The sequence below is a fragment of the Fistularia commersonii genome, chromosome 31 (genome assembly GCF_037954325.1).
Source record: "Fistularia commersonii isolate RoL2024-O1a breed Wild chromosome 31, RoL_Fcom_v1.0, whole genome shotgun sequence".
Classification (NCBI taxonomy): Eukaryota; Metazoa; Chordata; class Actinopteri; order Syngnathiformes; family Fistulariidae; genus Fistularia; species Fistularia commersonii.
In genome coordinates, this window is record NC_141314.1 from 9,055,795 (window position 1) to 9,069,505 (window position 13,711).

At 45.9% G+C, this 13,711-nt stretch overlaps 2 protein-coding genes across 2 annotated transcripts; both read right to left on the bottom strand.

The window, feature by feature from the left end:
• Positions 1 to 550: 550 nt before the first annotated feature.
• Positions 551 to 5,430, bottom strand: LOC147215826 (platelet-derived growth factor receptor-like protein). Its single transcript, XM_086178910.1, has 7 exons — positions 5,161 to 5,430; positions 4,858 to 5,003; positions 4,638 to 4,780; positions 4,401 to 4,552; positions 4,004 to 4,297; positions 1,692 to 1,831; positions 551 to 1,613 (listed from the first exon to the last, which is right to left on the bottom strand). Exons 1-7 carry the CDS (start codon positions 5,234 to 5,236, stop codon positions 1,407 to 1,409), a joined length of 1,158 nt encoding a protein of 385 aa, XP_086035036.1. The 5' UTR covers positions 5,237 to 5,430; the 3' UTR covers positions 551 to 1,406.
• A 589-nt stretch (positions 5,431 to 6,019) lies between these two features.
• Positions 6,020 to 12,305, bottom strand: LOC147215827 (cationic amino acid transporter 2). The gene is made up of 12 exons (XM_086178703.1): positions 12,285 to 12,305; positions 11,548 to 11,918; positions 10,912 to 11,067; positions 10,261 to 10,426; positions 9,664 to 9,800; positions 9,371 to 9,593; positions 7,918 to 8,054; positions 7,742 to 7,844; positions 7,435 to 7,574; positions 7,188 to 7,354; positions 6,992 to 7,100; positions 6,020 to 6,904 (listed from the first exon to the last, which is right to left on the bottom strand). Exons 2-12 carry the CDS (start codon positions 11,915 to 11,917, stop codon positions 6,774 to 6,776), a joined length of 1,839 nt encoding a protein of 612 aa, XP_086034829.1. The 5' UTR covers position 11,918; positions 12,285 to 12,305; the 3' UTR covers positions 6,020 to 6,773.
• Positions 12,306 to 13,711: the final 1,406 nt, after the last annotated feature.

The window sequence follows — 13,711 nt, forward strand, 5'->3', positions numbered from 1 at the left end:
GACTGCGATGGTTTGGACGTTATCTTTTTATGTGTTTATGTCTGGGCGTCTCTATCCTCTTTTGCTGCGGTGGCACTCGAATGTCTCCAATGGGGATAATAAAACATCATCTTATCTCTTATATTATATTCTGATTGTTTCTGAAGATACAAACACATCAAGTGTAGAAACAAATATTATTTATCTCGTGTGGAGATTTTTCTGTTTATTTTTCACATTGATGAAATAGTTGTACTAGACTTCTTTTCATTTCGGTTGCAAACAAATCTCGTCCAGCATGTGCAATGTGTGTATATCTCAAATGACATTAAAAAATCTGAATAAATCTGAATCTGTACAGAGGAGGGATGATGGTGTGGATCTTTAAATACACTCAAAGCCACCTGGAAGAGTACACTCTTATTTTAATCTTAAGGTGTTGCGTCAGCTCACAAGAATCATCTTGGTTTTTACGTTCATAATACATTTTTCTGCACACTTCTGGAAAGGAATGTATGAAGTCTTCCTCAGTATGTCGGAGTTTATTTGATTTGCGCTTTTCAATCTCAGCCAAAATACACACATTTGACACATCCCCCCTTTAATACACAAATAAACTCTGACGTAAATCAACTCCTGTGGAAAATCAAAGCGCTAAATTTGAATTAAATCTTCATTTATGATTGCTATACGGTCACTCCTCACTTACAACGTCATACTCGGTTAACGATAACTCAAAATTACGACGAGCGTTACGACATTGACCAATATTGATTGAAGGAAAACATCTTCAAGTTGCGACGACGATGGAAATGCGCCGAGAAGAGCAGCATCTTCTCTCTGTCAAGGCTCATTCAGTCACCGTTGTCGTCGTGTACCGTCATTTAGATATCTCCGATTTTTCTACGGTTCTTTCGATAGTTTTTATCCCCCGAAGGCGTCGCAAAAAAGAAAGGTGACCATTCGACCATAAAGGGAATCGTTCGCTTAACGGCGAATTGGTTTGATGACGAGGTCGTCGAAACGGGTCGTCGTCGTCAAACGAGGAGTGACCTTATTGAATTATAATTTTTTTGGCAATTATTTTTGTGCTTAAATCAACTCCTCATTCAACATACGGCTCAGCTTTCTGACAAAAATGACCTCGACGATCTGATACATGTTATGTTATGCTACTGCTGGATCAGTTACGAAGCACGTAAATGTTTCAGATCCTGAAACTGAAAAAAAAAACAAAAAACATCAGTGCCCATGATGTCATTATTACCATCAGAATTATATTTTAGAAAATTGAGGACGATTGTAGGAATTTAATAACTGCTAGAACCAGGCGGGTTTTCAAAAGGTGTTTAATATACAAAATGTCGAGTTAATCATCCTCCCTCACCGCCTCCATCCGGCGGGCGGGGAGCTCGGGGAAGAGCAGCTCAGGGTTTCTTGGGTTTGGGTTTGGGGATCACTTCCACGTCGGTGGACACCGACTTGGTTCCTTGCAGGTTCTGGGCGGAGCAGGTGTACGTCCCCCGGTCCACGTCCCTCACCTCGTCCACCAGGAGGACGGACCGGGTGTGCTGTCGGGACGGGTCGTCGGCGTCCGGCCCGAAGCTGTCTTGCGTGTACATGGGCCTTCCGATCTGTGTGGAGCGAGCAAGTCAGGCCGCGACTCACCCGGAGCTCATTCGCGGGAAGTGTTTTATTCGAAGGATTCCCACCTGCTGGCCCGGATACTCCCAGGAGATCTCCACGGCGATGTCCCGTTCTCCCACCACGGTGCACGTCACCTGCAGGTTCTCACCGGCGGCGAGCGAGCGCGCGGAGGCCCGGATCACCGGGGCGGGAGGGGCCACGGGGTCTGCGGCGGTTCGGCCAATCGGAGAGGGTTTTTGCAAGAGGGGACGACATAAGATAAGATAAGATAAGATAAGATAAGATAAGATAAGATAAGATAAGAACAACTTTATTAATCCCGAAGGAAATTGTTGTGCCAGAGTTACAGAAAATATAACAGTAATAAATAGTAAAAAGAAAAGGCAGAATTCGAAATAAAATAAACTATAAACTATAAAGTGTCTCAGTGAAACTATAAAGTGTCTTAGTAAACAAGTGATAAAACTGTAAGTGTCTTTGTAACAAGTGAGGTAAGGAGTGCACAATAGTATGATAAAGGAAAAATTGTAGTGTACTGTTATGAAATGAAATATTGCACAGTTCTGAATATTGCACAGTTAAATGAAATATTGCACAGTTTTTGTTTTTTTTAGGTTAAAGATAGGTTTTTATGGTTGCCGGCGGCTGAATGGAGAGGAATTAAAAAGTCTGATTGCCTCAGGGAGGAAAGACCTCCTGTGGCGTTCAGTGGAGCTTATACATTACTTCTGCTTTTTTTAAAAACAACACATCTGGTGGCTATTGAACTGAAATATTTAATTGCCTTTGCAAGGGATAAAGATGCATCTAATGATGAGGATGCAGATGCAAGCCCTGGAAGATCTCCCCTCAGAGGCCCCAGTCAAGACTGAACCGGGGTGCCAACCTCTGCGCCGCCATCGTGATGCTTGTCATCCAGATAAAGGTGAATTCTTGTCATGGCAAGTGTATTTTTTCACGTTTCAGCACTCGTCCGAGAGGTTTTCCCCCCCACAGGTCATTAGAACTGAAGAACCCTCTTGGATGAGGTGAAGAAATTCACTTGCCATGACGAGAATTCACCCTCATAATCTCCATCCATCCATCTTCTGCCGCTTTATATTAAATCACATTACATTACATTGCATTTGGCAGACGCTTTTATCCGAAGCGACTTACAATAAAGGACATAGGGTCTGCAAATACACTTGCAAATACACGATGCACAGGAAATATACAGAACAGTAAGCTTGGGAAAGTGAGTTGTTTTTTTTTTTGACAAAGACATACACAAATGTACACACACACACACTGCACAGCCTAACTTGGTGCCTAACCTGATCTGGGGCATCAGCGTAGTAAAAAGTCCTGAAAGAGCAAAGTTTTTACCTGTTTCTTGAAGGTTGAGATAGATGATGCTAGTCTTGTTGCTTCTGGAAGTTTGTTCCACCACTGAGGTAGTAGAAGTGAGAACAGTTTTGCCTGAGATCGCTTAGAGCGAGCAAAAGGTACTGCTAGTAGGTTTGTATTAGAGGATCGCAGCTCTCTGCCGGGATCATAAGGTCTTATCATTTTCCACCCCGGTGCAGAAGTGAACGCTTCAGACGTTCCTTTGTGGCCACGGCCATCAGACCGGACAACAACACACAACTCTGACCGGCCTGAGTGTGCCTGTGCTGCTTCCACAATTCCAAAATCTCACTTCTCTTCTCCGTTCACTACCTCACCCACTCACGTCATGTCATTACATTACATTACATTACATTACACTACAGTCATTTAGCAGACGCTTTTATCCAAAGCGACTTATAAAAATTGCATTTCAATAACCGAAAATCCAAAGTACCAGTAGTCGTTATTCAGAAGTCACCACTCTGCCAAATAGTTATCTCAAAACCATATACATACATACATTCATTTCTAATTTATTTATTTTTTAACTGCTGTCTCTCCTTGTCTGCCCCAGCCGGCACACATCCTGTCTATTTTTGTGACCTATTTTATTAATTTCAATTTATTTTTGTCACTCTATTTATATTGTTGTTTAGTTCTAATTGTGTATTTTTCACCCTCACTGTTCCTTGATGTCGCCCATCATCATCCCTGATGTTGTTGTCTGTCGTCTTGCTACATCCCGTCTTCTGCCTTTCTATTTATATTTATACTCATATTTATTTCCTTTTTTTTTTTCTCTGACATTATAACTGCTACGCTGCTGTGACAAAAACATTTTCGGGTGAAACCCCAGACAGGCATTCACACACTCATTCATTCATTCAGGGCAAATTTCCCCAATTTTTCCCAATTAATCTGCTGCATGTTTTTGCAATGTCGGAGAAAACCCATGCAAACATGCAAACTCCACACAGAAAGGTCCCCTCGTCGGAATCGAACTCACAGTTGACATAGATGAGCATGTACTTGGTGGAGCTCTGCCGCAGGTTTCCCAGGCTGGCGACGCAGAACAAGGCTCCGGCGTGGTACGGCCGGGGCCGGTGGATGGTGAAGCCTTTTCTGACGTCGAAGGAGATCTCCCTCCCGTCCACCGCCACCTCCGCGGGCGGGTACTCGCGGTGGAGGGTTACCGTGGCTTCCGGGGACGTCACTTGGCAAGGGAGCAGGGTGGGCCAGTTTGTTCTCAACTGAATCACCTCGTAATACTCCGACGACGGGACAAATAGCTCCGCCGGGTCTGTTTGTACAAAAGATACGGCATAAGCGATAAGATAACGAGGCTTCCCGTTCGGCCGGAGGTAACGGTATCGGTTAGCATCTATAAACGTCTTTTATTGTACCAGGAAAGAAGACAAAGACTTTAACAGCTTTGTCATACTCCCTTCTGCAGTCCGCGTCTTCGCAGCGCGTGGGGTAGCAGGTGTACTCCCCCGTGTCGGCACCGGTGCTGTTGACCAACTTCAAAACCCCGAATCGCTCATTTTGGACGATCCTGCGGAGGTCCAACGGACGACGCTCAGTCTTTGACGAGATCGAAAAAAAACAAAAAACGTAGGAGTCGCGACGGCGGCGCTTACTTGAGCCTCCCGTCGTCGTCCTCCTCCAGGTACGAGGGGACGCCCCACTGCACGGGGCGACCCCGGCACCTCAGCTCCAGGGTGCCTCCGGCCCGAACGCTTATCGTCTCTCCCGCCTTCGTGAACTTACCTTTATCCAGCACCTTTTGTGACACAAAGTCAGGCGGAATTACAAAAAGAGCGATTCGTCTGTCGGGGCGGAGGCGGCTCGACAGGATACCTGCGTGAGGAAGGTCTGCGTCTGGGCGGCAGCCGCGGCTTTCACTTTAGCTTTTACCGGCTTTTTAATCGTCGTCTTCCCAGATTTGGGCTTCACCCTCCTCCCCGGGCTCGCCCTTTGCTCCTCGGCGTTTGTCTGGCAGTGAGCTGGAAATGTAAAAAAGAAAAAAAAAAAAGCACCGCAGATGGAACCGTGTTTTTGAGGGAATACAGTCGGAGATACATAAAAAGAAGAATCCCGCGTGGTTTTACGAAGCTCCCCCCGCAGGAATGTATCGAAGGAGTAAAAAAAAAAAAAACTTACCTAACTCGGAGATTACGGCACAAATAAGGAGAGCGCTAAGCAACAGCCTCCCCTTTGACCCAAACAGGTTCACCATGGCCACGAGCGATCGGTGGACTAACGGAGCGCTCCGCGGATTGCCGGTTCATTCAGTTCACCCTGCAAAAATGCGCACCGAAAAAAAAGAGGGACGGCGAGGGAGAAGAAAGAGGAGGCGGAGGAGGGCGAACCGGCCCGAGCGAGCGGTCAGCTGTTTACCAGAATCACACGGATTCCTCCTCCTGAGAGTGGCGTTTTGGGAACTCAAATTCCTCCTGAGCGGCTCAATGGACGCTTTCAAGCCTGTCTGGACCAATGAGGGCACAAAAACAGAGGCCCCTCCATCTGAAATCGCAGAGCCTGTTTGCTTAGCTGCTGGAGTGGAAGTGAGCGAGCGGCATGAATCGCACCACACAGGACCTCGGTCGAGACTCTTAAAAAGCATTTGGTGCCGTGAAAACGTTTACACATCACAAGCCTTCAAAAACAGTGAACTGGTGTCGCTAAACATACACATTTCTCAATGCTAAATATCAGCATTGGTTTTGGAAGGAGTTTTTGAAACTATTCCCCTCAACCCGTCATTTGCAAACCCCAGAAAATAATAAATAACCTCATTAGGACTTGGCTTTATATTCATAAGCGCCAAATCTCTCCTTTCGCATTGCCTTTTCGAATCAATGCATGAATGAAGCTGTTGCGTGTTTGATCGTATCATGTGGTATCCGTGCGGGAGCAATCGAAATCTCTGCTTTCAAGTCACTCGCTAAGCCACCGTTCACATCGTGACACAGGTAAGCTGCTGTGAAAGGTCTATTGTTCTCGCTGACTTCTGGGAAAGAGACGCCCTTCCCATTAATCCGCCGGCGCCGAGGCCCGATTTTATATTTTTCTGTACGTCCTGCCGGGGAATGAACGGCAAGATATCTTTTAATTAAAGGAGTGCATTTACAGGACTTTAATTGGCAAACATGTACACTTCTCATATTTACAACCAAACCGAACAAAAGAAAAAAAAAACAAAGAATTAAATGTACCAAATGCAAAAAACAAGACATTTTCACACAGGCTCCTCTGCATTAAAAATGATTAAAAAATTGTCATTATTATTATGATAACAGCAACGACAATAAAGAATAATAATAAGAATAATGCATGTATTATGGGCTATTATTATTATTATTACATTGAATACGACCAGTGTGACTATTTCTTTGTGCTGTTCTGGTACTTTTTTAAGAAAAAGTTTTATTTCAAACAGACAGATTTTTTTTAAAAAAGTTACAAGACAAGGCTCTACGTAAAAAAAAAAAAAAAAAAAAAGATTAATATTGATTATAAAAAAAAGAAGGTTGTTATTTTACATGTGAGAGTTAAAAATTACCTGGAAACGGAGTCAACGTGCGATAAATCATCGGCACGGACTACAATCGTCCAACTCTGCCTATTCCGCGCCCCCACACCGGGCGCACCGGCAATTTGGACATTGAGGTACAGGAACATATCGGCTGCAGTGCATTGAAGACTTTACACACACACTTGAAGTAGTTACCCGCTGTAACATCTTTGTTTGTCTCGCTCCGACCCGCCGGGTCTCAGAACCTCTCCTCTTTAAAGATGTCCTTGTCTATTTTGTCGCTGATGGTTTCCGTCTTGCTCTGGTTGGTTTTGAGACGCTGCCTCTGCATGCTGTGACGGCTCCCGTAGCCAAAGTAGATGACCAACCCTGCGGAGAAAATGCGGGGGGTTCAACTCGGCTCGGCCGGACTGGATAAAATGCCTCCGAGTCTTCGGAACGGAAACAAAGACCCACCTACGACCATCCAGATGGTGTAGCGGATCCACGTGTCTCCTCCCAACTGGACCATGAGGTAGATGTTTATAAACGAACTAAATATGGGAAGTGCGGGAATCAAGGGAACCTGCGGATCCAAGGGAGAGGATTTTCATTTTCCGATCGAAATCACCGGAAATCGAAAGCGCGCGCTTTTCGAAGAAAGCGTTCCCACCATGAAGGAGGCCTTGGAGCTGTTCTGCGGTTGCCTCCAGATGAGGAAGACGTTGAGGAGCAGCAAGACGGAGAGGATGCAGACCAGGACCAGAATCCACGCTTCCGTTCGGATTAATGCGTCGCTGCCTTGGCTCAGAGTGACGCACAGCCCCACCACACATGCAACTGAGCAGACGGACCGGTGAGAAACCGTCTCCGGGCGCCGCGGGACGCAAACGAAAAAGGAGCGAGCGTTGCGGGTTTACCCGTCACCACGATCAAGATGATGACCCTTCTCGATGTGGTTGAGTTGGGAGTTGACGGAGGTTTCAGAAATCCGGACGTGATGGTTAATTTAGAGACATTCAGTTCTTCCTCTTCTTCGTCGTCCGGGTTCGGCTGGTACCTTCGATACGGGGAGACGGAAAATCAGAATCCTTCACCTTTCAACCCTCTTATTATGTTGAGGGTCAATTTGACCTATTTCACCCATTGACCCAATGGGTCAAATTGACCCTTAACATAATAAAAGGGTTAACTCCTGAAGGTGAAGCGTGAGATCGAGAGACGAACCTGAGAATCAGGATGCATATCGCCACCAGTGTGTAAGCAAACAGGGTTCCGATGGACATCATCTCCACCAGGGCGTCCAGATCGAACAGCAAGGCCATAATGGCTAAAGATGGCGGACGACGTATCAGTGTCTGCAGTGCGTCAAGATGTTCAAGCTCCCGCCGGGGAAACCGTACCTGCCACTATTCCAGATGATATCGTAGCAATGGCGGGACTTCCCTTGGAGGTGACTTTGGTCAGGGGTCGGAAAAGCAGGCCGTCTCGCGCCATGGCGAACATCACCCTGGGCATGGGGAACATGGAGCCCAGCAGACTGCGGGCAGGAAGACGGGAACAATCACCCACCAAAAGTTATGAGCCGATGCAGAAACTGAGCTCGGCTCCGATCCGACCAGCATCTGACTAATCGGGACTTTCAAAGCAAAGGCGTAGCGGCTCTTGTCTGAAGTCTGAGCGTCTCACCAAAGCAAAGCTGGAGGGAAAAATGATAATCGCTCTCCTGATCAACTCTCCGGCAATCGCAGCCTTCGATGAAAAATCCATTCGTATTCCGAGCTACCCTAAACCTCGATTTATGTATCGTCATAAAACACCTGACTTTTTAGACATTGTTTCCCCAGTGGGGAATTTAATCTGTTTTATGTATCGACCTTCGTTCCTGATGAGTGAAACCTTGCTGACAACATTGTGTTACAGTACATTCACTGTTTCTCCATGCAGACAAAGGTGTTACTTTTGTGACAAATACTCATTGGCGTCCTTGACTTCACAACAAAATGACTTTCTAACTGCAGGCTGTCACTTTGAACTGTAAATAGTTTTAATTAAATTAAATTAAATTAAATTAAATTTAATTTAATTTAAACTTAATTTAAAAAAATTTAATTTAATTTAATTTAATTTAATTTAATTTAATTTAATTTAATTTAATTTAATTTAATTTAATTTTAATTCAATTTATGTTAGCCTATTTTAGCCTATTCTAGTTTAGCTTATTAACTTAAAATAGCTTATTCCCTTCCCTGTGCAGTAAACAATGCCGCCCCGGAAACAAATTTCTTGTTCTTTTGAACTTTCTGAATAAGATTCTGCTTCTGATCAGGCGGATGGCTTGTCTTCATGCTCTCCGACGTCATCGGCCACAAAGCGGAGATAAACTTCTGAGTCTCTGAGTCGGGCCGATGAAATCAGATTAATGTTGAAGCCAATACGAGCTCTGCATGTGACCCTGTGTTGGACGGTCCAGGGTGAACCCGTATTGAATTTTTGGAATTTTCATTTCGGTAGTCATACCATTCCTGTGAACACGTCACACGCATGCACCGATATCTGTGTTTAGAGCAGGATTGCGTGTCTTAACACACGTGGGTAAGCGCTTAGAAATCCATGATTGCAAATCTAGAATCAGGAACACAACTGTGTTAGTTTGCTGAAGCCAGTACATCGTGAAGACTTCCCACGTTTTCCTGCAAAGAGCTAACCTCTGCGTATCTTCCAGATACGTGACTTCCTTTGTGGGTGAGAAATTGATGGATAAAGAGCAAACTTAAAATGACCGCCGGCCGAAAATCACGTGACCTATTCAAACGGATGTCCACCTGAACTTCTCAGACGGTTGTGGATCCGTACCTCGTGGACAGGGCGCACAGGGATCCCACGGCGACGACATATCTGGCGGGACCCCAGCCGACATACGCGAAAGCCACCGGCAGCGGGCTTTTCTTGTTGAGCAAGTAGTAGGGCATCATCAGAGTGAGAGCGGCGGATACAGCGAAGTAGGCCAGGAAACAGATGAGCAAAGAGGCCACGATCCCCAGGGGGATGGACTTTTGCGGGTTCTTCACCTCCTCGCCTGAGCAGGACAGAAAGCGTTCGTTGACATCTCCTCCTGGTTATATCGACATTCAAAGTCCTCCTCCGACCTGTTGTCGCGATGCAGTCGAAACCGACGAAGGCGTAAAAGCAGGTGGCAGCTCCGGCCAGGGTCCCGCTGATGCCGTAAGGGAAAAAACCCCCGTCTCCGAAAGCGCTTGTGAGACTGGCATTGACGGATGCGTTGCTGTACGGAGAGAAAAAAAAGGGATTTTTTTTTTATTTACCGCGACAGAAACAGTCGGGGCGACAGTGATCCGTTCCATCGGCAAGGACCGCGCCCACCCCCAACATGGACTGTTCACAATCCTACTCCGAAGAGTGAAATGTAGAACGACACGATTAAAAAACACGTTCTACCCGACTGCCGTCAGACTCTGAAACAGCTGAAACGGCATTCATTCTTCTTGCGCATGTAAATTTTACTGCCCACTTCAATTGCACTCACTTTGTGAATTGTGCACTCAAATGTCTTATTGCACTGTTCATATTCATATCTATAATCATATTTATAATAACGTTTACACTCTTCCTATCACCTATCAGCACCACGGACAGCAAAGTAGCAATTTCACTGTACAGCGAAACACGTTTCTACACTGCACATGTGACAAGAAACGCTTTGGATCTTGAATCGGCGGCATTACTGGTAGTTGGTTGTTGCATTCAGGACGTCCTCTTTGCTGATCTGCCAGTTGGAGATGTTTCCGTTGATGAATCCAGAAATGGCCACAAACAGCAGCACTAGTACGTTAATGGCGGTGAAGATCTTGTTGATGGTGGTCGACTCTTTCACTCCGAAGGCGAGCAGACCTGCAGAGGGAATTCACGTCGACTGTTCAGTCGGCACGTTGGGCGGATTTCCATTCTGGGGGGATCTAACTCTTACAAATCATACTTGCTCGCATGTTAAGATCAGACATTCGGTGAACGCTGTAGACTTCGATTAATGGTGAGAATGAATGAAAAAAGTTTTGCGCAGTCAGGCTAATTTCTTCTATGAATCTTAAAGCTATTGTTTCAGCTATGACCGTGAAACTGCCGGCGCTATCGATATTATTAGCGAGAGCGCCCTCTGTCTCCAATCGCACTCTTGCTTTGTCTCTCTTTCTACCCCAACCGGTCGAGGCAGAAGGCCGCCCCGCTTTGGGTTGGGATCTGCCGCCGAGCGCTCGCTCAGGGTGGGAACGCAGCGGTCCAGATCCACTCTGCATTTGGCGCCGTGCAAATAATAAAAAAAAAACAAAAAAAAAACGATGCGGCAATTGTCAACCGCCATCGCGGTTCAACACCATTACCTGATAACAGCAGGATGAGAGCGGCAGCGAAGATGTCCGGGTAGGGAGCCAGGCCCGGCAGGTCCATAGCTGCATGTTTCTTAAAGAAATCGGCAATAACGTCACCGATTAGGTCATCAAATGTGCCGCTCCAAGCCAGGGCGACGCTGGATGTTCCTGCGTAGAGTGATAAAAACAACCCATCGGCCTGAGTCACCAGCTATTCAACCAAACTAATCGAGGCCGTAAGCGGGAAATAATTACGCTGATATCCCCTTTTGGACTTCTTATACTTTATGACTTGGTTTATAAGGAGTTCTCCCGGTTTTATCTCTCAGCTGTAATGTGTTTTGCAAATAAACTATGAAAATATTTGCCTCTACAGCAGGTAAAAAGTCAAAGGGTGTTGCCGCGTCTCATTATGATGGTTGATCATTTATGGTAGAACACGTTACACAAGAGAAAAAAAACATTATCTGTCGTGCAAAGACTGAAAACTTTGAAGGCTGATACACTTGAACACAGCATAGATGTGCATTTTTTTTTTTGGAAAGCAAACACGATTAGATTGCAAATGATTTTCAAATTGACATCGAAGTGAATGTACATGCAGCGAGCGGTGTTATTGCCTCTGCAAATGAAGCGCATCACACTTGCCTATGACATAGGAGAGCAACAGATTCCAGCCGGTGACGAACGCCAGCAGCTCCCCGACCGTCACGTAGCTGTAAAGGTACGCCGAGCCCGTTTTGGGCACCCGGGACCCGAATTCTGCGTAGCACAGCCCCGCAAATATGGATGCCAGGGCGGCGATGAAGAAGGAGATAATGATGCTGGGTCCGGCGGTGTCCCGGGCCACTTCTCCGGAGAGGACGTAAACCCCGGCGCCCAGGGTGCTGCCCACACCCAGGGCCACCAAGTCCACGGTCGTCAGGCATCGGTTAAAGGTGGACTTCTCCCCCTCCGGTTCCAGAGGTTTCCTCCAGGACAGACTTGCCAAAAACGACTTCACCCGGCCGTGTGACATGCTTCGAGGGATCCGAGCAAGATGGATAGGACGTAACGGGGAAAAGCCAGGTGAGAGGAATGGGAATGAGGAATGGCGGTAGAAAAGGTGGGAGGAAACATAAAGAGAGAGGAGCGGGAAAAGGAGACGGATCAGTAAACCGGTGAGTGAATAATTGTCAGCTCAGTCCCTCACGACCATATTTCCCTTTTCATTTCGATGAAAAGACAGTCGGGGCACCGTGATAAAGAAAGACTTGAGCCGTGAGAGGAATAAAAGACAAACTTTTGCTCGGGAGGACTCCCAATGACCTTGTGATAAAATGTATCTTCAATTACAGGTGCAGTGATTATTTTGCTTATTTTAGATGAAGAATAATGACACCAACCTTGTCTATGTGACTCCCTTCCTCCCAGGTGTGCTTAAAAGAGAGAATTAATAGAATCATTCAGCCCTCTTAATCATAATATTCTTTTATACATGCCCCTTTTTTATCACTCCCCTGATATGATACTGCTGATGTCTGGCGTTTTCTCCGCCGCCCAGGGCGAAGCAAAAACACCCTGCTACAAACTGCACTTTACTCAACCTTCAGATACTTACATAATTACTTCCTTCAGCCTATCTGCGTCCTGTGGCGGATTTATTGCACGGTCAAGTTTTCAGTTTGGACGGTGAGCGTTTTCTCACCTCAGCAGCGCAGAAGCATATCGAAGATCAACCCGGCCCTCGGCTCGACTGAGTCCGAACAAAATACTGAGGGACAAAGACGAGACCCATTAAAAGAGAAAAATGAATGTGCGAAATTATTCTTGAATAAACGCTAATTTTTTTCCTTTTTTTTTTTTTTTCCTTGCAAAGTTGCATCACAGAAAGTATTTCCAAAAGTTACATTTTTATATCGTGAAATATGAAACCAGATACATGTAAAACAGCGTAAAACAGAATGTCCTGAAAAAGTGTTTACATAAATATACACGCTGCTAAGGAACAAGTTTTATCACTGCAGGATTGAAGTCGCCGTGTCATAACCTGACGGTCTGTACCTGCCAAACAAACAAGCGTGAAAGTTCATGAGAAACAGGAGGACAAAAGCGTCTTTGACAGCCGCCGTGCACGCAGCGGGGCTTCGCATTTACTTTGAGAGAGCGGACCTCGCTCCCTCTCTCCTGCCATCAGGGGACCTCAGTTTACCAAATCCCTCACGGCATCCACTTCTGCAGGCAGCCGGCCGGGATGGTCAGGAGACCTTTGACCAAACCTGCATCTCCTCAGGGACGATGGGAGGCGGTAATGCTTATCTAATTAATTGCTACTATGCACGTGACGTGCGGCGGCGTGCCGAGAATCTTGCGATCGTAATCGTCTTGCACTCACGGGTCCCCGCTGTACATTTTGTAACGGTTAAACGTCGCTATCTCCCATCGGTTTGAGTGAAATTTAAGTAATGTGCAATGAAGCTGAAGCTCAGATACCAGTTCTCCTCACACGAGTTGTTTACCTTGCCTCCAGTCCCGCGAAGAGTGATGGCAGTGTGGCCGAAAGAGTGCAGCGAGGCAAAAATATCCGTGCTGTTGACTTCAATGAAGGAAACATGATTTTTACAGCGATATATACAAGACTGGCCCGTGTGACCCTCCCACTCAATGGAATTACTTACAAAGTAGCCTTTCTCACTCCCGACCAGTTTGGATCATAATGTGCTCATTATTGCAGGGTGAGAACCGTGTACAGCAAATACTTTTGAGAATTTCAAAAATGCTTTTCTGCTCACTTCATGTGTGGTTCTGTAGATACTGACATCGGACAACATTG